Below are 22,770 nucleotides of genomic sequence, written 5' to 3'. Positions count from 1 at the left end.
ATAAGTGGAATCATTTACATGATTGGCGACTATGGAGAACCCTGTTTATTGACTCATTTTCACAGCCTGAAGGCAAACCACTAATTCTTGTATGAAATCTTTCAGCAACTAACAAACATATCCTTTCCTTTAACTCTTGGGTAGTGAGCCTGCGATCCAGTTCCCCGAAGTATGGAGAACTTAGGTTCATCGCTTGTAGGTTCATCGCTTTTCACACAATTTCTCAGTGTCTGTTTAGGACAGCAGTTACATCTACAAACAAGAAGGTATTTATTATTATTATTATTATTATTATTATTATTATTATTATTATTATTATTATTATTATTATTATTATTATTATTATTATTATTATTATTATTATTATTAGTGATGTGCATTGCGTAAGCGAGGAAAGTTTTTTAAAAATTATTATTGAAAATTTTTGATGTTTTACCACATATCAGTGTAAGTACACTGTAATAAATTCAACGATTTCTACGGAATATTCTCGGAATGTATTTTTTCAGTCCGGTGGGGGTGTACTTCTCTCCATCATTATTGACTAATTTCAGCGCCAAGTAGTAGGGAATATGAAAATTAATATAGAACATATCAACTTAATTCTATCAAAATTGGATATACATGGTGTTTCAAAACAACACCGACAAATAGGGCGGCCCTTAAGAAAGAGTCTGTCTTCTACATCACAACGCCTTTTCCGGCATCACCTTATCAGCTGATTTGTTTTCTATAATTCTATATTATATTCTATTTTCATATTTATATTATCAATGCAAATAACAGCAATACAAAATGTCAATAGCTATCACATATTGAAATACTTGTATGTTTTTGTAGAGTCTCAATCAAATTACAAGGTCAGATAATCGTTGATAAAGGCCGTCTTATGCATCCTCTTGCATTGTTTGTTTTAATGTATGGCCAAACATTTTGAGGATGTGAACTGTGGCGTCTTTTAAGTACTGCGAGCCAGAGCATGTTGGAGATAAATTACTGAAAAACTGAAGAAAAATGTTGTGAAATGACTTCATATTAGATCAAATTAAGTTCGTTTTATATTTGTTTCAGTTACAATGTCAAACGGCTTTCTTGCAACTGAGTCAATCAATTTTCCATTTCTCGGTAGGTATTTTTTTTTTTTTAATCACATTCATTTTTACTGAAGTGGATGCGAACAACACTTCCCCTCCCTGCACAGAATTCCCCGTCTCCAAGGATTAGGGAGAACGGGAATTCCCGATCTGCCTAAAGATACGATCTTTTAAAATATTTTCTACAAACTGCGGGAGGGCCTTTAGGCAGAACGGGAAGACACCAAGAAAATATACATTAAATTTTGTTATTATCTAAACATTTTTGCATGGATTATATTATAAAATTATCTTACATGCATATACGTATCTATCTTGCATGCATATAGGATGAATTTTACTCCCTTTTACCTCCTTATACTTAAGGGTCTTCATTACAGCAAAATTTAACTATCGCTAATTTTAGAGTTTTTCTGTAATGTCTTCAAAACAAAGACCGTAAATAGGTATATTCGAAAACAGAAACGTAGTGAACTAGACAATACGATTTTGCAAGTGATACCGTTATCACAACTCATCTATCTGCTTTCGATTTGCAACTGTAGATGGATTTAGCATTTTTTGCGGGTTCTGTAAATAGCGGCATACCAAAAGCAGATAGGTGAATTGTGGTAAAGGTACCACATGCAAAATTGTGTTTTCTAGTTCACTACGTTTCTCCTTTTCGAATATTTTTATTTGTTTTAAAGATATTATAGAAAAACTCTAAAATTAGCGGTAGTTTAATTTATTTGTAGTGAAGCCCCTTAATGGATTGCAACCCCATTGCAAGTGGAAGGAAAGTACATACCAAGCTTCACCAAAATCGGATAAGTTTTACGAGAGTTATCGAGAAACAGACGAACGGAGAGACACACAAGTGCCAATCGAATCGAACAGTAGAAGTTTCGCTAATCCTTCCTTCAATTATTCGCACATCGGATAAAGAATAATTGTCCATAGTCTATGACCCACCCTCGTACAAATATAAGTCCTTCCACAACAAGGTAACACCACTCTTATATTTAATGTTTTTTTTTTCTTGACCATGGTATGTTCTTGCTTAAAGATTGTTTGTCTTCTTTAACTTAATTAGTATTTAAACAAAGTTTTACCTGCGTATTGGTTTAATAGTTTCAAGTACAGTTTATTCTCGACCCACGTAAGATTTCAATATCGCAATTATTCTTACGAAGCCCTATCTTGTGGTCACGCCTGAGCGTATGTAACGTAACTCTGCTCTTGAACTGGTTCCTAAAGTTCATTATTTATAGTTGGCAAACATAGAAATATATAATAGTACTGTACATTCAGTAAGCAAGATAGATAGATAGATAGATAGATAGATAGATAGATAGATAGATAGATAGATAGATAGATAGATAGATAGATAGATAGATAGATAGATAGATAGATAGATAGATTTTACAACAGTTGTGTCATTGAACTTGAAGAGGGAAAACACAAAATGGCAAAAAGGTGTAGGTTCAAAAGCAGCTTGTAGCCAAGGTCAAGTCAATGACTGGTCGATGAACTTGGACATAAGCCGACCTGTTGCATAAGAAAGCGAACTGAAATACCTATTACTTAACACTGCAGCTAGTGATCCAACTCCAGTCTTTGCTAAACAAAGTAAACTGTTTTAGTTCGCTAAGCGTTTCACTCAGCTGGCTGCAGACAAAGCTGGCTTAACCTCATTAGGCAATCCGACAAACAGGATTAGGATTAGGAATTAGATTTCTGGGTTTCGGCATCTATGGCCATGTTAGCCCATCACGTATGAGGGATGACGTCCCTCGGCGAGCACACTATACGAGGAAAGGGAAGGAAGAAAGGATTGGGGAAGGAAGCGACCAAGGACCTTTAGATTAGGTACCATTCCAGCATTCGCCTGGTGTGAATCAGGAAAACTCAGGAAAACCTCACTCAGGAAGGCTGGCTTCAAAAAGATTTTACACTTTTTTCGACCGAGTGTCCCCACCGGGAATCGAACCCAGGATCGCTCGCACCAAAGATTAGCGCGTTAGCGACTACGCTACACGACACAATTTCAAACCTTGTTCTTAAATATAAGTTCGTCACATGTGAGCTTTCTTTGAAATCAAATAAAATCGTACGTCCCATGGTTATGTCATGTAGGCTAAACGAGACGGTAATAATGAGAATGAATGAAATGGTGGAATCAAGAAAGTGGGAAGAAACGGGAACGCCCCCTCCCCCCCAAAAAAAATCACGCACACGGTGTTTGTCCACTACAAAGCTTACTTGGCGCGAGCAAGGATCGAATTAGGGACCTTACGCATCAGAAGTGAAAGCTCTACCACTGAGTTTCCGTAGAGTTATGCGATCTTTCTACCACAATAGTCCACTGTTCATGGAATGAAAAGTCACTTCCTCGTGAGAATACTGTTAGTATTTGCGGCTTTGGAGCGGGAGACCCAGGTTCGATTCCCCAGTGGAAGCTCAGTGGTTTTGATCCCATGTTAAGCTGTCGATCCACGTGTCATATAACCTAAAAGGGATGCTAAACTCCGATTCAACCAATAATGATTCAGAAAAGAAGTAACGATCGTACCACTGCTTAAAAAATGCCCGTGTTTAGATACATTTTAATTGCGATTTTTATATTAATTTCACTCCCAAATACTACCTTTTTTAAGGCCTATATGTAAAATATTGTTCTAATTTATTCTAATTTAATATAAAGCTCTATATTTCAAGCATACATTAACCTTTTGAATTAGTTTTATTTTCTTTAAAGGGAAATGATAAACCTTCAGTTAGGTTTCTACTGCTTCAGCCAGCACAATTCATCTTAATTTCTTGATCCGTACGTCATTTTCTTTAGAATCAAACCAGCTTTCAGATGATTTGCAGCTCAGTCGAATATGGAAATAGGTATTGGCGAAAAACGAAAAAAAAAAAAAAAAAAAACCTTCGAAAAATCCTTTTTCGGGGAGTTTTGCCCCCTTTCACTAGAACGATCATTGGTGATTGGGTTTCGCGGTGGACAAACACTGTATGTTCGGGTTTTGCAGGGGATTTCCCGTTTCCTCACCAGTGGCGACTTTAACGGGTAGGTATGGGACTACCCAAAAATTTTGAAAATATATAAACGCTAAAAGATACAATAGAGAGTAAATATATTTTCCACTATTTATATTAATGGTAGATAATTATTTTACAAATAGGATCAACCACTAGTGTAAGAGTAATTTCCTACCATCATTAATCAATCAAATGTATATATGTATTCATAAGCAAGGGAGGGTGCCTACCCAAAATTAAAATCCTAAAGCCGCTCCTGTTCCTCGCCTTTCCTTCATTACACCATTTAATTCATTCTCATCTTCAGCGTTTCCTTTAGCCTGTACGGCATAACTCTTGGAGGTAACGTAAAACTTTAAAAAATCATTTACGATTCCCCTGTCTTCTCGCTAAATCTTCATATTCTCTTGTTATCTACAGTAAAAAAAAAACGTATGTAGCGTACGTAAAAAGGTAGGTTACATGCGTAAATCTTGCAGCAAACGTATAATTGAAAACATATGTTTTATAATAATTTCCGTATAGGTGTTCCATCTATAGATTATGTACTTTTCGTACGAAAGAATGGACTGCATGTAGGCGCTCAGGATCTCACATACAGATGGACGTATATAATACAGGGTGTCCAATATACAATGCAACCCGGAGTTTGGGATAGTAGAACTTTTGAACCTGAACTTTTGATACACAAATAATGGTTATACCAAAATGAAGCCTTGTTCATGCATATATTTTTTAAACTAGGAAGCAACGATTGAAGTACACTAGGAACCACACAGTGTTGCCAGATGTAACCTAAGATGCATTTTTTTTTTCACTATTCATTCACACTGCTATTCATTTTTATGGGCTATTTAAAGCAAGAGGTATACAAGAACAATTCTCGAACTATTCAAGACTTGGAAACGAACATTCGCAGTGCCATTGAGAGCATTAATTCTTCTAATCTTCGTAAAGTTTCTGCCAACCTGGTGAAACGTGTGAACCAGTGTTTGAATCAAAACAGGGGACACTCCCAGCATCCACTGTAGAGCTGGTAACTCATTTCTGATAGTAGCAGAGTTGCCGGGTGCATATAAGTAAACGTTTTATCATAATAATTTCAAAGTTGGTTTTTCATTGTTTTCAGGAATTGCATAATGTAGACAGATCCTTAACACACCTTTTGATGCACTGAAACATCAGCAAAGTTGTCAATTCAGAGTGTTAATTTATGAAAACTACGATTTCCCTAGTTCCCCCTTACAGAGACCTCATCCGATTATTTATTGGTGGAAATGAAAAATTCTTTTTTCTGATCCATAGTTTCCAAGCTACTCCAACTAAACAAATTGAAAATTAACAACAGAATATCCATACGTATGAGTTATGAATCAATTTACATGTTTTGCAAAAAAAAAAAAATAAATAAATAAATAAAAAAAATACACCTTCGGTTACATTTGGCAACACTGTGTGGTTTCTAGTGTACTTCAATCATTGCTTCCTAGTTTAAAAATATATGCATGAACAAGGCTTCATTTTGGTATAACCATTATTCGTGTATCACTTCAGATTCAAAAGATCTACTATCCCAAACTCCGGGTTGCATTGTATATTAGACACCCTGTATATAGCTGACGTGTGTAACATACGTATGCGTTTGTAATACATAGAAGACTGTTAGATATCAGACAGCCTGCAGCAGCATGATGAAACACCTAAGCGGGTAAAAGACAGTACGTATATATGTAGCATATGGATAACATATGGTCGATACAAATTTCCGTAGTATACATATGTATTCCCAATATTTGTAAAATATACCGCTGTCCGCATAACGGATTTTTCTCAGTGTGTATATATATTGTATGTATGTATGTATGTATGTGACAAAACATTGCACTGAAAGATAACTACCAATTTTATTAGCGTAAACGTGTAAGAGTCACAGAAAGCAATAACTAGACCTACCTGTTTTTCTTAGGGACGGGCGGATGAACAGATAGAAAGAATTAGTTTTATCTGTAAGTCCATTGAACTCTTGAATTCGTTTTTTCTTTTCTTTCTTTCTTTTCCCTTTTAATAATTACAAAGTTATTGTCTTTAGAGAAAAAGAAAGAAAAAAGCAAAGGAAATAGAATCTCTGTTATAAAGAAAATCTTCTGTTATAACTATAACTAGGAGAAAAGAACCTTCCTTTTGTTTTCTTATTATTGATTTGGAGTTAACGTCCCGTTTAGCACCAAGGCTATAAGAGACATGCACTTCCAGCTTAACATATGACTCGAACCACATAAGTTCCCAAACTAATCTTGTCTTTGCCAGAAACAAGTTTCTTATCATTGAAGGTGAAAAACAAGTTTTTTTTTTTAAATACACAAGTGTAGAAGGAAAATCAAGAAAAAAGATAAAAGAGCTAGTTGCACTGGAATTCCAAACTGATATATTGAGATTGAAGCTCGATATTCAATTCTATGAAAAAGATTACCATCTATCTGTTCTCTGCAGGTATGTTTCCTTTATCTTTCCCTAACATAAGGGATTATTATTTAAAGTTAAAAAACAGACACAACGAGATTGTATTTGCAGTGTTTACGCCTTTCTGAGTGCGAGTGCATTTCTCTTCCCTTCGTTGTTCATAATGGGGCAGCATACTCAAAATCGTGGCTTTTAAGATTTGTTCTTTCTGGAGAAAGGGGGTGGCAATGATATCATTGCACGAGGCGGCAAATTGCCTAGGGCCGACCCTGGTACCACGCTACCAGAAATGTATCTGGAGCTCCATGGTGAGTACGTCAAAAAATATCCAAGCTATCTGTTTGCATATCAATCACAATAAATTTCTTGTCATTAAAAAAAAATATATATATATATATATATCGGCTCTTTTTATATGCGCCTCGCAAAAATGACAGTTTACTTATTTATTTATTTATTTATTTAATAAAAGATATATTATGTTTGTATCTGAATACCATTACGAGTACTGTCCACATTTAAAAAGACGCAAGAATCGTAAACAAGATTCAATCAAAACATTGAAAGAAGCAATAAACGTAAATATTTTACTATTCAGATAATAACAATATTGACGATCCCTCGTCTCACAGTGTGATGGTCGTAAACAGAAAAGCGTGTTCACTAATTCATAACTCAGGAGGCAAAGTTTTGCAATGGAGATATCGATTTAGGCATGTTACTTGCGTTACAAAGCTTTTAACAGTTACTAGGCTGTGTGCATCCCGTCAATACATTTTGTTGAATATTGACATTTGGCATCTAAAAGAAAAAAAAAAAGAAATCCTATAAACAGGGGCGTCATTTCAGAGTTCACTTGAGGGGGGGGGGGGCAAGAGCACCAGCGAGTACAAGACTTTATCGTTTTTTTTTACTAGTATATTAGTAGACAATCGACTAAAGTATATGTATTTCTCAAACTCTTGGGGGGGAATTACCCCCTCCTGCCCCCCTAAATGACACCACTGCCTATAAATTGAGAGGAAGTTGTATTCTAATAGTGAATACTAAAAGTGCCCATTCTTCAGACAAAAAGAATAAGATTTAATGAATATAAATCCGGGAATTTGAATATTGTAGAAGGGGCCACGGTGGTTCAATGGCAACGCGCTTACCTCTGGTGCTTGTGGTCCCTGGTTCAATCCCTGGCTAAGTAAGTTTGTGGTGGACTACATCGTGTCCATGGGTTTTCTCGGAGTACTCCCGTTTCCTCCCACTTTCTCATTCCACCAATTCTTCCATCATCATTCACTTGCTTTAATCAGCGTCTTCTTTAGCCTAAAGGGCATAATCGTGGGACGTTAAACTGAAAGATTTTATTGCATTTTCACTTTGAATTTTGTAGAAATTGCCTCTTTGGCTTTATAAGAGGAAAACTTTCGAAAGTGATGACATGTATTCACTTATATTTTTTTTTAACCAAAAGTTTATGTAGGCTTACCGAATTGCACATCTTTAACTTAAGGGACCTTATCACTGCGAAATTAAAATACCGCTAATTTTACAGTAATTATCTGATATCTTCAGATAGATACAGATAATCAAAATGTGGAACAAGATCGCCCTAGGCAATATTATTTTGCATGAGATACCGTTATCACGAGTCCGCTAGTAGCTTTCCGTTTGCAGCCATTTTAGAAACGCGAAAATAAATGCCGATTTTCTAAATGACTGGAAATCGAAAGCAGATAAGTGAGTCATGATATCGGTATTTTGTGTAAAATAATATTGTCTAGGGCGATCTTGTTCCACATTTTGATTATCTTTTATCTATTTGAAGATATCACATAATTACTGTAAAATTAGCGGTATTTTAACTTCGCCGTGATGGGGCCTCTTAAGCGAATTCTCAGATTTCTATATAATAATAATAATAATAATAATAATAATAATAATCGGAAATTTGAATATTATGAAAACTGACCCATTTCACCCCTTAAGAACAGAATTTTCTAAAGCGGTGGATGCGTATTCCGTTAATTTTAATATGTTTAAATAAAGAATTTTACACTTGCAACTTCAAGCACATACATTGAGCTTGAATATGAAATCAGAATGTAGAATATCTTAGAAATTACCATCTTCCCTCCCGCTTTAAGAGCAGAATTTTCGAAAATACTGAAACACTTGACTTATTTGTAATGAGGAGTTTGTATACCGAGTTTGATCTCCGGGGATTCGTAAGTTATTCTATTCTTGACAAAAAAAAAAAAAAACTCTAGCTTCTGTAACAAAAGTTTTTATTTTTGAGTTTAACGTCCTACGATTATGCACCAAGACTAAGAGAGACGATGATGATAACAATGAAGGAAATAGTGGAATAAAGAAAGTGGGATGGAAACGGGAGAACCGTGCGAAAAAACCCATACACTGTACATGGTGTTTGTTTACCACGAAGTCAACTTGGCACCAGCTGTGGAAAGTAGTTTTCTGTACAAATTTGACGTTTCGAGCTAGTCGTGGTGATTTCATATTCCCAGGGGAACTTCCATTACACGAGGGTGAATAATAGTATTGTGAATATGCTGGTAATCCACATTACGCTTACACGCAGATGTGACTCCGGGGAAAATTTCCATCCCGGGTCATTCCCTGAAATCATTACTGTTTCTAGAGCCTTTACATTTTAAGGGTCTTCACTACAGCGAAATAAAACTTCCGCTAAGTTTAGAGTTTTACTGTAATATCTTCAAAACAAATACAATTATTCGAAAAGTGAAACGTAGTGAACTAGACAACACGATTTTGCATGTGATACCGTTATCGAAACTCATATATCTGCTTTCGATTTGCAACTGTAGATAGATTTAGCATTTTTTGCGGGTTCTGTAAATAGCGACATACCAAAAGCAGATAGATGAATTGTGGGAAATGTACTACATGCAAAATCGTATTGTCTAACTCATTATGTTTGTGCTTTTCAAATATTTTCATTTGTTTTGAAGATATTACAGAAAAACTCTAAAATTAGCGGTAGTTTAATTTCGCTGTGGTGGAGACCCTTAAGTATACCCTTACTGGCGCTGCTGTCGATGTGCGTTTTACCGTACCTCTCGCAAAAGCAAGGACAAGTTGCTGTGGCCGAGATCTTTCAATTGTTGGGTGCAGAAGCGTTGACACAATGAATTATTTCATGCGCTTTGCTGTGCACTGTTTTGTTAGCCATTCTAAGTAGCGTACGATCTTCACTCGCCAAGACCACGCGAGTGAATGACAAATTGGCAACATAGCCACATGGCCATTCACTCCTTTTCCCAAAGCAAAGGGAAGTTTTCCTCCGTAAGAGGGCGGTGGGGATGGGGCCGAAGTATGTTTCACATATTTTCCGAGGGCACACTTGAAATAGGAAGCCTCTAGCTATAGTAATGTAGCCTAGGTGTTATTGAGTGAGTGACATGATAGTATTGTGAATATGATAGTATCGTGTCTTAGATTATTAGACATCTAAGTTAACTATGCATAAGTATGGGACAATAGGCATCAGAGCAAAAATCATCCCCCGGTAAATTAAAACAATAATCTTTGTACATTGCATTTTAAACCACTTTTGACTTAAAAAGCAAACAAAAACATTTTTTGTTTATTTTTTACCTTTGATGGTCTAGTTTACTTTATTTTAATGTGGTACTAAAAAACACATACACACTTTACAGTTTGTGTGTTCAAACAATAACATTCAACCTTGTTTTACAATTTTAGTTAAACTTAGAAACAAAAAAGTTTTGAAAAGAGGTTTTAGGCCTATAAGCCTACAACTTATGTAGCCTAAATGAGGCTCAATAATGTATGGTTTAAAAATTAGTTGAAAATTGTTTCGTTTTAGCTAAACTAAACTCGCTTTGCTGTTTGGTACAGTCAGTGGCGTATTTAGGGGAGTGGCTATCGGACTCAAGCCCCCCCCGAAATTTCATGTAAAATAATAATATTTCTTATCATATCTAAGGAAAAATATAACTGCTTATTTACGTATTGTGCATAGCCCCTTCCCCGAAACAAAATCTTAAATACGCCACTGGCTACAGTTAACTTACAGTTACAGTTAACTTTTACTGTTAACTTCATCTTTATAGGATCAAAAACTGACTGCCTTTTCTCACAATTGGAAACAAACTTTTCTGCTACTTTTTTTTCATATCCACTTGGTCTAATATTGTTTTGTGATGTTGCAAACTGCTACATGGTTGAACCTCTTTTGGGTCATAATTGACCTAAGATACTTGAAATATTGAAGGGGACGAACAGTGGCGGATTTAACCCAGGGCCGGGGGACCTAGGGCCCCTCAGTTTTCAGAGCAACGAAAATTATTTAAGCTATTATTTATATATTTTTGAAACTTTATAGTAAACTCGTGATATACCTATCATAGTTTGGGTCCTGGCAGCCCCACCCCAGTTTTTACCTTCTAGATCCGCCATTGGGGACGAAAACCGTTTTTCAAATATTAGAGGGGGACACGTCTCCGGTGGGATTGACGCCCGTGGTTCTTAAACTGGAAGAACGTCTCGTACACCCTCGATGCTGAAAACACATAATAAACTTCAACTATAAACTTACTTTGAATGTGCAGAAAATAACTAAAGCTTATAATTCACTTGCCTTTTGCGAAGTTAGTGCAAAATATGATTTCCTAAGGTACGAACTGCGAATATGAAAATAGCTCAGGTGGTAGACCGTTGGCTTCGTATCCGGGAGTCGTGGCTTCAATTCCCGCTTCCGACCATCCTTACTGGGGTTTTCCTCAGTCCTACCAGGCAAATACCGGGATGGTTCCTACTAAACAGGCCCTGGCCGATACCTTCCCAAATCCTTTCCGTTGTTATTGTTAAATATCCAGCATAACACGGCCTCTGAGTTGTATTTGATGATTGTTAAATAAATAATAAATAAATAAATAAATCGTCAAGACCACTTACTTAATCTTCGCTGATGATCCTGTAACTGAACAATTCTTTTCCCTCTTCGTATTGATACCGATAACATAGTCCGTCAAACTCTTGAGGCTTATCTGTAAATAATGATTAAAATTATTAGTTTAATTAATAAAAATGTTAGGATAACTGCGAACGGTTCTACTAATATATAACTTAAAAGTCTTCATCCCGGCGAAATTAAAATACCGCTAACTTTACAGTAATTATGTGATATCTTCAAATAGATAAAAGATAATTGAAATGTGGAACAAGAGCGCCCTAAACAATATTATTTTACATGAGAAACCGTTATCACGACTCACTTATCTGATTTCGATTTCGAACCATTTTGAAAATCGGCATTTATTTTCACGTTTCTAAACAGCTGAAAACGGAAAGCCACTAGGTGACTTGTGATAACGGTACCTCACGCAAAATAATATTGTCTAGGGTGCTCTTGTTCCATATTTCAATTATATTTTATCTATTTGAAGATATCACATAATGACTGTAAAATTAGCGGTATTTTAATTTCGCCGGGATGAAGATTCTTAAAAGAAAAAAACTCATAATACTACATATGACCTCTTGTCTTGTTTCTTTGGGAGCACTGTCCACCATTGTGCAACGGTATCCCCATTTTCACGGCAGACTGTATGGTTCAGAGACTTGGACACTACGGAAGTTAGAGAAGAAATATTTAGAAAGATTCGGATTCTGGTGTTGGAGGAAGATGGAGAAGATAAAATGAACAGAAAGAGTAATAAACGAAGATGTTTTAAAACGGATAGGAGAGAAGAGAACGCTTTTAGCTAGCATCCTTCGTAGGAAGGCCAATTGGATTCGACACATCTTGCGAAAAAAAAATGGTATTCTTCATATCACCATAGAAGGAAAGGTGGAAGGAAAGCGAGGAATAGGAAGAAGAAGAACACAAGTGATCGATGATTTGAAAAATAGAAGAAAATATTGGGAATTAAAAGAGGAAGCTGAAGATCGAGAAACGTGGAAGAAACATTTTCAGCCCTAAAACTAAAATAAAATTAAAAAATTAAAAACTGAGTCCCAGGACTTGCCAACAGGCAGAATACTTAATAATAATAATAATAATAATAATAATAATAATAATAATAATAATAATAATAATAATAATAATAATAATAATAATAATAATAATAATAATACCCATTTTCAAGCAACATTTGATAATCCAGTTACAATTCGGTATTTCACTTAAGATTTTGTTATTGCCAAAAGCAACAACGTAATAAAGAGTTCAAGGTTTTGTGTCCGTTTACTCAGATGTTTCTACTTCACCAGTCGAAGAATTCTGTCACGAGGACGCCTTTTCACCACACCCGCATACTTCTCGAAGTGTTGATCACAAACCTCGAAATAACTTCTTTGCCAATTTGTTACCTGAGCGAGCCCAGCGAGTTTTTCCCCCTGACCTGTTTCTCACTGTCTCATCCGGAAGTTTGTCTGCGTGTGTTGCAACTCAACGCAACGCAAAGGTTTCTTTCACAGCGAGCCAATTATTTTTATTGCGCGCGTCTGAAGATTTTGGCACCCGATACTCTGGTAAATGCTACTTAGAAAGATTACAAACGTTATATTACTGAAGCTGTTGTTTTCCTATTATTTGCAAGTAATACGCGCGTTACTATTAGGAATATTGTATCACTTTACGAATAGGCATGCCACTGTTAAAGGTATTCTATGACTTTACGAATAGGTGGGTAACTGATAGGGGTATTGCATTCCTTTACGAGTAAGTGTGTCATTGTTAGGTGTATTGTATTCCTTTACGAGTGTGTCATTGTTAGGTGTATTGTTTCACTTTACGAGTAAGTGTGTCATTGTTAGGTGTATTGTATCACTTTACGAGTAAGTGTGTCATTGTTAGGTGTATTGTATCACTTTACGAGTAGATGTGTCACTGTTAGGTGTATTGTATTACTTTACTAGCAGGTGTTTTACTGCTGGCATTATTGTATGACTCTACGAGTAGGTGTCTCACTGTTAGGGGTTGTGTATGACTTTACGAGTAGATGTCTCGCTGTTAGTTTTTTTTTTTTGTATGACTTTATGAGTAGGTGTCTCACTGTTAGAGGTTTTGTATGACTTTACGAGCAGGTGTCTCACTGTTAGGGGTTGTGTATGACATTAAGAGTAGGCGTGTCACTATTAGGGGTATTACATCACTTTACGAGTCAGTTTGTCACTGTAGGGCGTATTGCATCACTTTATGAGTAGGTGACACTGTTAGGGATATTGTATGACTACGAGTAGATGTGTCACTATTAGAGTTTTGTATCACTTTACGAATAGATGTGTCACTGTTAAAGGTATTGTATCACTTTACGACTAGGTGTTCATCTGTTAAAGATATTGTATCATTATACAAGTAGATGTGTCACTGTTCGGGATATTCTATTACTTCACGAGTATTTGTCTCACTGTTAGGGTATTACGAATAGATGTGTCATTGTTATGGAGGACAAACAAATCATCTACTCCAGGATAATAAAAACTATCAACTTCAACAGATTAGCAACGAATGACGTACCTTTTAACAGGGGGTGTAAATATTCTCGGGCTCATCGAAAACTGCGCATCAGAATTTAGCTTGTCTAGCTTGTATTTCATTTTGTCCAGATCGATGTGATATATCAATTTAAAACTTGAAGTTGTGTAGAGACTAGATAAATGTGATATATTGAGGTAAAAATTAATAAACTATCATTTTATATTGAAAACATATAACTCCCTTCTCTAATTCGATTCAAATCGATGTTAGGATTCTTTTTTCGTTTGCTGCTCTAGTGATGCTAAATTCTATATGTGAATGAAGTTTTTTGTATGGCTGCTAACTCTACATAAAAATCATATTCCTCTGTGGCTATAACGTCCTAGTGGTCCTGCTCCGTAATTATCTGTGAGCAACTTGATTGCCCTCCAAGCTGCTTACTGGATATTTCTCATTATTTTGCCGCTAGAGCGGTGCTGTTATCGAATTCTATGTTCCGACATTATAATTTACATACGTTTGCTCTAGTCAACTATATTATCATCTGAACTTTGATATAGTATTTTCTTCTGTCATTGGTTTTGCAATGATTTAAATGACAAATTATAATTCCTAACTCATAAAGCCTAAGTAATAAAAAGGAAAGTGGGACACAAACTAAAGCGTGGGACACAGCTTATAGCGTATCGGCTAGACGAATAAAACGAAGGCTGTCATGCAACGTTGCCTTTTAGTAAAAGAGATGTGACTATGCAGACGCTCTACAGCACGAGTAGGTGAGCTGATGAGAGAAAGACGCGACACCAGAGCACTATCTCATTTGCTAACATCATTTTTAAGGGAAGTCGGAGTGTCGCCTTGAAACGCCATAAATGCTGTCCCTTAGTATTAAAAAAATATATCGTGTGTAATTTTTGTTCTCCTTCCAACATTCAATACTCGGAGGAAATATTACTATAAGTTTGTTTCGAAATTGTTCATTTCATTTACAACAGCGATTATCAAGCAATCCATGTGGAACGAGGCCAACTAATTTCCATCGATATCCGCATCAATTAAAGACTTAACAGCCTGTAACATGAACATGAAAGTCAAAAATACACAAAACATGTTATGACTAGACAGTTTAATATTGTTGTACCTGTTTAGTTATTCAAAAAGTATTGCTACACGAAAAAGATATCGACGGTAGATAATAATAATTCTGCTGGGTCGTCCTTTTCATGATGTTTATCTTCCATGCTTGTTGGATTAGTCATATAAGTTGCATGCTGCAACTACAAAGGTTTATGATTATTATTATTATTACGAAAATCAATTTAAAGAGGAAATATCGTTTCATGGCAAACCACACCATATGAAATACGTTTCGAAATTATTCAGGAACTATCCAACTAATTTTGAACTTTAGTGTCTATAAAACAATTAGGCGACAGTGGGCAATAAAAGGCATTCAAACTATAAAATAAAATTGCATAAATGTCTTTAGTTTCGTAGAATCATTCCATTCTGTTTAATTGTATTACTGATACTCATCAAGCTGTGATCTATATAGACTATGAGCAGTTCGGGGAAACATAATTACTCAGCCACATACAAAAAATAAAAGTCCTGTGCACCGATCTTCAGGGTATGGATTCGATATATTTTGTTATACAGAATCCAAATTTCGAAACAAAAAAACGATTGACAGTGTCTGTTTTGTTTTATGGGCGAAAAACGTATGTGCTTACGTACCAAAATTCGCTGAAGTTTCTCGACCATAAAAAAAAAAAAAAAAAAAAAACGGTCGATCGTCTTGGGGTTTTGAAATTTGGATTCTGTGTACCAAAATGCATCGAATCCATACTCTGGGGTCCACTGCACAGAACTTTGTTTTTTGATTGGTTGAATTCTCCCTATGCGAAATCGCTAAAGTTTATCGCCAATTAAAACAAAATTCACATGGTCGATCGTCTTGGGGTTTCGAAATTTGTATTCCTCCCCGTTTCCTCTCCATTCTCATTCCACCAATTCTTCCATTATTATTCATTTGCCTTGATCATCGTCTCCTTAGCGTAACGGTCATTATCGTGGGGCATTAAACTCAAAGATTTTAGAGTATTACATTTTTTTATTAATCGTCTGTTTACTGTACCTAAATGAGTATAAGCGTGGGACGTTAATTTAAATATTCAATGTCAGTTCACACACAGCAAGGATGTTGTAAAATAGAGGATATGCCCGTATGTATCTTCATCCTATTAAATCAATGAAGCCAAAAAACAACCGATCATCGCCAAGTCTGATTGACTGCTCTCGTTTCTTGCATCGTCTGATTGGCTAGTTTCGTTTCCGCCATGATTGTTGGCTCAAAACATTGCAATCCTATTGTGCAGAGTGGGCAGAGTAGGGGTGGCGAAACTGTGACGTATGGCTTCAAGATTTTGTTCCTCTATTTTATAAGGTCCTTGACACACCCACACTTTATTCAATTAGAAAGATCGAATAACTCTTATATTGTTTAATTGCTAAGTATTTATATTAATTTAGTCGTCCTCATAAATCGTCCAATCGATAGAGCGTGTAAGTTATTGAACTATATAGGCCAATATTTCTCAAAGTGTGGGTCGCGACCCATTGGTGGGTCCCGGCCCGTCTTTTGATGAGTCGCGTGATGTTTCTCCTTTTAATTATGAAATTTTATTTTGATGCAGAAACATATGTTGTGAAGTACTAACTTATTCAGAAACTGAAAATTGGAAGTGTTTTTTTTTTTTTTTTTTTTTTTAATTAACTGAAGAGTAAGTGGTTACTCAGAACCCTGCCCTGTTGTACAGTTAGTAGATATGCTGGGTTACGATAGAAAGGAAGTGGGTGAGTCAAAATCTATCACGGGGTAGGACATTGCGTCGGGAGTAGTGTTAACTCTGTGTTACCTTTCTATGGAAACACTTTAACCCTCTTTTCGCGTGCGGTCAATTTCATATAACAGATACAGTTATTGAGAAAGACATTTACATTACACTTGCTCGATCTACCGACTGAAATCTTGTACCGACAGGGACTTCTTGTACAGTGAGGTATATTCATAAATTTACATTACAATTTTGTTTGAAATTGAGATATTTACGATAGGCATAAAAAAAGTCAACTAAATTTTGATTTATTAAAGATTAAGGATCGAGCTCTGCTTTGTAACATTCGTGGTTACTCAGGGTGTTCACAACATCCCCAAATAAATTTCGTGTTAATCACTTACACGGACTGTTACTAAACGAACTGGAATTAAAGACATGATTTACGAAATTTACTTGCTTTGAAAAACACCACCATTACGTAGAATGCCAATGCGTATTTGAATAAAAGTAGGTAGGCCACAAAATACTTGAATATTTAATATGGGTCGCAATAACAAGAAGTTTGAGAACCACTGATATAGGCTATATAACATGTTAACGAATGCCTAAATGATTTGATCAAAATCAAGAAACACCTTTTACGCAAAGAGATGGCTAGTGTATGAGTCTTGTGGTTGTGAAGTCTATAGGTGGTTACTTGATCCGAATTTTACCAACTTTCATTCTCATATCCCTGAACTGTATTGATAATTACCGTGTCAACTTTACATTTGCTTTTTCTTCGTAATTTTACTATTTTGTAACGTCTATTGCACGTTATCTTTCCCCAGTGTTCGAAGTGAGGAAAATAAAGCAAAGGCTGGGGTAGGACATTGCGTCGATTACAATTTTGACTCGACATACCAGCTATCTAAATGTTGAAATACAGTGAGGGTATGTTGCCTAAAATATTGCATTTCTATTTACATAATGACTCAAAGCCATGAGAAAGCTTCTCCGTAGTTACGGGGAAATGGAGCAAAGAGGGGGTTTGCCCAACTTTCTAAGGGGGAAAAATGCCCTTATGTTGTATTACAGAGAATTATACACGAAAATGCTCAAAAACAGAGTTTGTGTATTAACAATTTCCTGCGGGAAAACTCCCGGACTCCCACTCGATTGAGGGATTCCAGACCCCCGGAAGATCCGCCCCTCTCCACAACAGACAACCTCTAAATCCGCCCATTAGGGATGCACACGAGACGAGTCGAGACAGGATTTTCCTGACAAAATTCGAGTCGGGACACGGCTCTTCCAATAGAAAAATATACAATTTTCGAGTCGATACATCACTTTTACAGCACATTTTCGAGACGAGACAGCCACAAATCTTGTCTCGTGCGCATCACTACCGCCCATGTTTAAATATTCAGATTTGAATGCACCCAAAGTTCTCTTCGCACTTGTACGTAGATATAAAACAATAAAATCCATCATTATTATATGTTAGCCACGTATATTCTTTAAATTTGGCCTCCCATTGGCTTTAGTACGATAATCAGAAAATGCAGCGAAGTTCATGTCCTGAAGATTACTTGCGGATAAATGAATTTATTGAGGAAGCATGTAAAAGAATTGCTTTTTTATTTTTACTAAAACCTTCTCCACATTGAAAATTTGTAACTTTCATTAACTAACAATATCAGATTGAATTTTAAAAAAACGCAAAAATACTTTTTTAATGAAAACAACACAGTGCATAACCTATATATTTTTCTCGTGAATTTCGGAAAAATGAAATGAAATCTTTAGTTTTACGTCCCACGGTTATGTCGGCTAGGCTGAAGGAGATGATGAAAAATGAATGCAATGGTGGAATAAATAAAGTGGGAGGGAACAGGAAAACCCCGAGGAAACCCACGAAGCCCACTTGGCGCGAGCTGGGATCGAACCAGGGACCCCATGCACCAGAGGTAAACGCTCTACCCTTTGAGCTACCGTACACCCATTTCACCTCTGGATCGTATATTATCTTTCACCCCCAGCATCACGCTATTTTCAGCCATTAATGTTATATTATTTTTCATACCGTAAGCTCACTCTACCTTAACCGGTGGCGGATCTAACCTGGGGCCGGGGGGATGCCTATGGTCCCCAATTTTTGACTGATAAAAATAATTTAAGCTATTATTTTTGCAATTTTATAGTCAACTCATGTTATACCTATTTTAGTTTGAGTTATGCCCCCCGTTTTTATCTTCTAGATCCGCCACTGACCTTACACCTCTGAATCTCAATTTAAAGCGACTATCAATTCATTTATCTCAGACTATAATTTAATTTTCAACTGCATGTACTGTTTTCGGCAATAACTAAAATTAAAAAAAGGAACTCTTTCAGTTTAACATCTCACAATTATACCCTTTAGGCAAGGGCGCCGATCCCGGGGGGGCGAGGGTGCCCCCAAAGCTCATGTGGGCCCCCTTACTGTATTTGTACATTTACAATATTTGGCATAATTTGAATGCAATTTGTTTTAAAATCCTCATATATGCTTTCTACGTCTGAATGGGCCCCCCAAATTTACAGAAAAATCGGCGTCCTTGCCTTTAGGCTAAGGGAGAGATGAAGTCAAGTGAACGATGACGGAGTTGGTAGAATGAGAAAGTAGAAGGAAACGGAGTATCCCAAGAAAACCCACGGACACGATGGTGTCTACTACAAACGTACTTGGACGAGGCTCGAACCAGGAAACTAAAATTGAGATCGAACTCCATGATGAATCATTTGCTACGCTCTCTGAGGTGATTGATGCTTCAATCTTGGATCAATCTAACTCTAGCAATCATTATAATGAGAGTGACTTTTATATACCCTTCATTCGATTTCCTGTGACCCTTAATGGAAGTGTCTGCAAGTCCCCTGCATGAGTGCGTGCTTGTGTGGTAGTATATTCGAAGCATAAGGATCATTTATCAAACATCAACTATTCTATGTCTATGAAAAATAAGGTTAGCTAATATTGAATGTTCTCTAGGAAATTCACACAACCTTGTTAAAACGTCCCATAAAAGTAGTGCGTGCAGGAAATAGCGTCATTTGCCCAAGTGTCTATTTCCTCAAGTCTCTAAACCAGGGTCATTTCCTACAGTGGTTATCTTTTTCTTAATCTGATGATCATCAACCGAAACAGAAGGGACACCTGCTGCATTCTTAGCAAATATCAGAAAGGGAATGGGTGATATTTCGCTGCAGGCTATTCTGAAATATCTCCGATAGACAGGGTTGCAGAGTGTCAGATAAAATTGTGTTGTTTTTAAAAATATGGTAAACTAAGCATAGTTGTTTCAGTGTTTAAAAGCGGGGTTATGAGTGAAATAACAACATAGTTTCCCACAGACATACAGGTTTACTAATATACAGTACATACGAATCTATTCATAATTCAACTTGGCCCAAAATGACACATAATCCCTTTTAACAATGACTAATTCAATTCTGCAATTCAGTATTAAATTAACCACGCAGCATATCTGAACATTGAAATAATGAATAATATGCATAATTTTTACGTACGTTAAGTATTATTTGTATTGTATTTCAATTTAGATTTATTAATTGTAACTAACATTCTTTCTTGTAACTTGAATAAGGTTCACACTTGCGTTTCGTGCTCGCATGTCACTGGCGTTCAACCTAGAAAAACCAAAAGGTACAGGTCAACAACAACAAAGGAATTTAGTATCTATTTTCGAAATAATTAAGGTTATTTCAAATACTACTTCTAGATTGGAACAATATACGGATACGACCCACTCAGAACTGTTCTAGTGCACACATTCATTTATTCCTCGGCAAAGGAAAAAATGGTATTTCTTTTTTTCTCTTAATAAGTATAATATATTTTGATTATACCTAGTTTGTTAACTAGTTGAAAGGAAATGGAAAGATCAATATTCATAATTAGGAATTCTGAAGGAGTAAAAGTAGACTCTTGCAAAATTCAATTCTCCGGGGCTTGAGCACCAGCAAAAGGGCAATAGTTTTCTGTGTCGCTACATCATTATGTATTTGTATTATTCAGAAATAGTGATATGCACTCATGTTCAAGAAACTCAGACATTCACTTTCGGAAATTCTATATTGGAGGGATTTCAGAAAACATAGGCACATGTTCTTCATTCTTTTTAAGTTTTTCGTGCATCAGTATCTATCTCAACATTATAGAATGAGGAAAGAAATTTCTGAAAAGAAAAGAATTACTGTAAATTATATATATATGCATTTCTTCCTTGCTTTTTGGTTGAAATTCCTCTTTAGTAACAGTGTATCAGGGGCGTATCTAAGGGGGGTTGATGGGGGTTGTAACCCATTGCATTGAACTTTCATGTACTACTTAAATAGAGTGGATTTAAGATTACTTAAATTTTGGAAAAGTGAGATCTTAATGTGTGGAGGAGGGTTAATTTATAGGCATTACATTACATCGCTTCCAAATGTCTAGAAAATTTTTAACAGGCTGAGGTATATACTTATCCAGGGAAACGAGATTAAGGGTTATTTTAACCAAATCGTGAAGGAAATGTAGAGACGATTACTTTAAGCACCACACCATAACTGCATTGGACAGGAGACTTGGATGAGATCCCCGATTGTATTTTATACATTCCCAAAGTTTTCCAGAGTGGTGTATTGTATTGCATAGTGTACCTCAAGAACTTTTGAAAGGGGAGATAATATCAAATTCCAAATATTTTATTATTTGTAAATAAAGAAGGAAAATCAAGTTTACTATTTTAGTTAAATAAACAAGTAATGGGGAGAGGAAATATCGGGATTTGGTATTTGGAACCTGAATATCAGGGAGTGGAGAAAACATATGAAGAGTACGCGGGAAGAACGATGAAAGTCAATTTTCCTATGTAAAACAGTTTTTAAAAAATCTGGTATCTCAGATATGTGAAAATATGACTTTCATCATTCGTCCCACGTACTCTTCATATTTATGTGGAGAGGGGGAGTGTTAAGAACAGAAGTGAACATGCACTCTATGAAACACAATAGGAAGATATTATTGTTATCATAGTTATTATATATCCCCTCCCATCGAATATTTCTGCATAAGCCTATGTAGTATATATATTTAAATTTAACATCTCCCAATTACGCTCAAAGGTTATATGAGACATTGATGAATGAAAGAACTTAATGATAATTGAAGAATCGATGAAATTAAAAATATTCCAAAGAGAGACCATCCCCACGAGATTTGTTTACCACAAAATATAACTTGCACTTGCCGGGATTAAACAGCCCTCATCAGAAGTGAGCTATGTATCACAAGTGTTGCTTGTGATACAAGATTTGGTTGTATCTCATTTAGAAAAGATGTACATTGTTACTGGATCTTTTCTTTCTTTTTTTGTCTCTGTATTGACTTGAAATCCGCAGGCAGGTTTTAGGATGTAACCTTTAATTGTACCATAATAATACTGTTAAGAATGAAAAAAAAAAAAATCCCGAAATTGAATAAAAGTTATTTTACATAGCAAGTTATCAGGGTTTGATCAAAAACAATTCCTGTCTCAACTATTACTTTTGGAAGGCGAGAATTGTTATTTTTCGAGGGCGTTGCATCCATGGTAAACTGGGAATCTCAATGAAGCCAAGATATGAAATTATTAGAACTGAACACTTTAAAGTTTTAAATTTCACAAGTAGCAAAGGAAAATGTTCCTCAAAATATGGAACATCTCGTCACGTTCTGGCAGAATTTATTAGACAAATTGATGCTATTGCAACTTTCCCTCACACTTTATCTATGCTTGGAACTAGCTATTTTCTATGTGAGATACAGAAAATAGACTGCTTAAAAGTTGCAGGTTATTGC

At 35.9% G+C, this 22,770-nt stretch overlaps 1 protein-coding gene across 1 annotated transcript in view; it reads left to right on the top strand.

The window, feature by feature from the left end:
• The first annotated feature begins 135 nt into the window (after positions 1–135).
• Positions 136–22,770, top strand: part of LOC145683204 (uncharacterized) — a 157,492-nt gene continuing 134,857 nt past the window's right edge. Inside the window, exon 1 of the mRNA XM_081754564.1 lies at positions 136–266. Within this exon, the coding sequence (XP_081610690.1) occupies positions 172–266 (95 nt within the window). The 5' untranslated portion in view covers positions 136–171. The remainder of the gene's footprint in view (positions 267–22,770) is intronic.

Source organism: Thermobia domestica, chromosome 4 (genome assembly GCF_964235325.1).
Source record: "Thermobia domestica chromosome 4, izTheDome1.hap1.1, whole genome shotgun sequence".
Taxonomy (NCBI): domain Eukaryota; kingdom Metazoa; phylum Arthropoda; class Insecta; order Zygentoma; family Lepismatidae; genus Thermobia; species Thermobia domestica.
The sequence above is the reverse complement of the archived record's forward strand: the minus strand, read 5'-3'. Positions and strand labels throughout refer to the sequence as shown.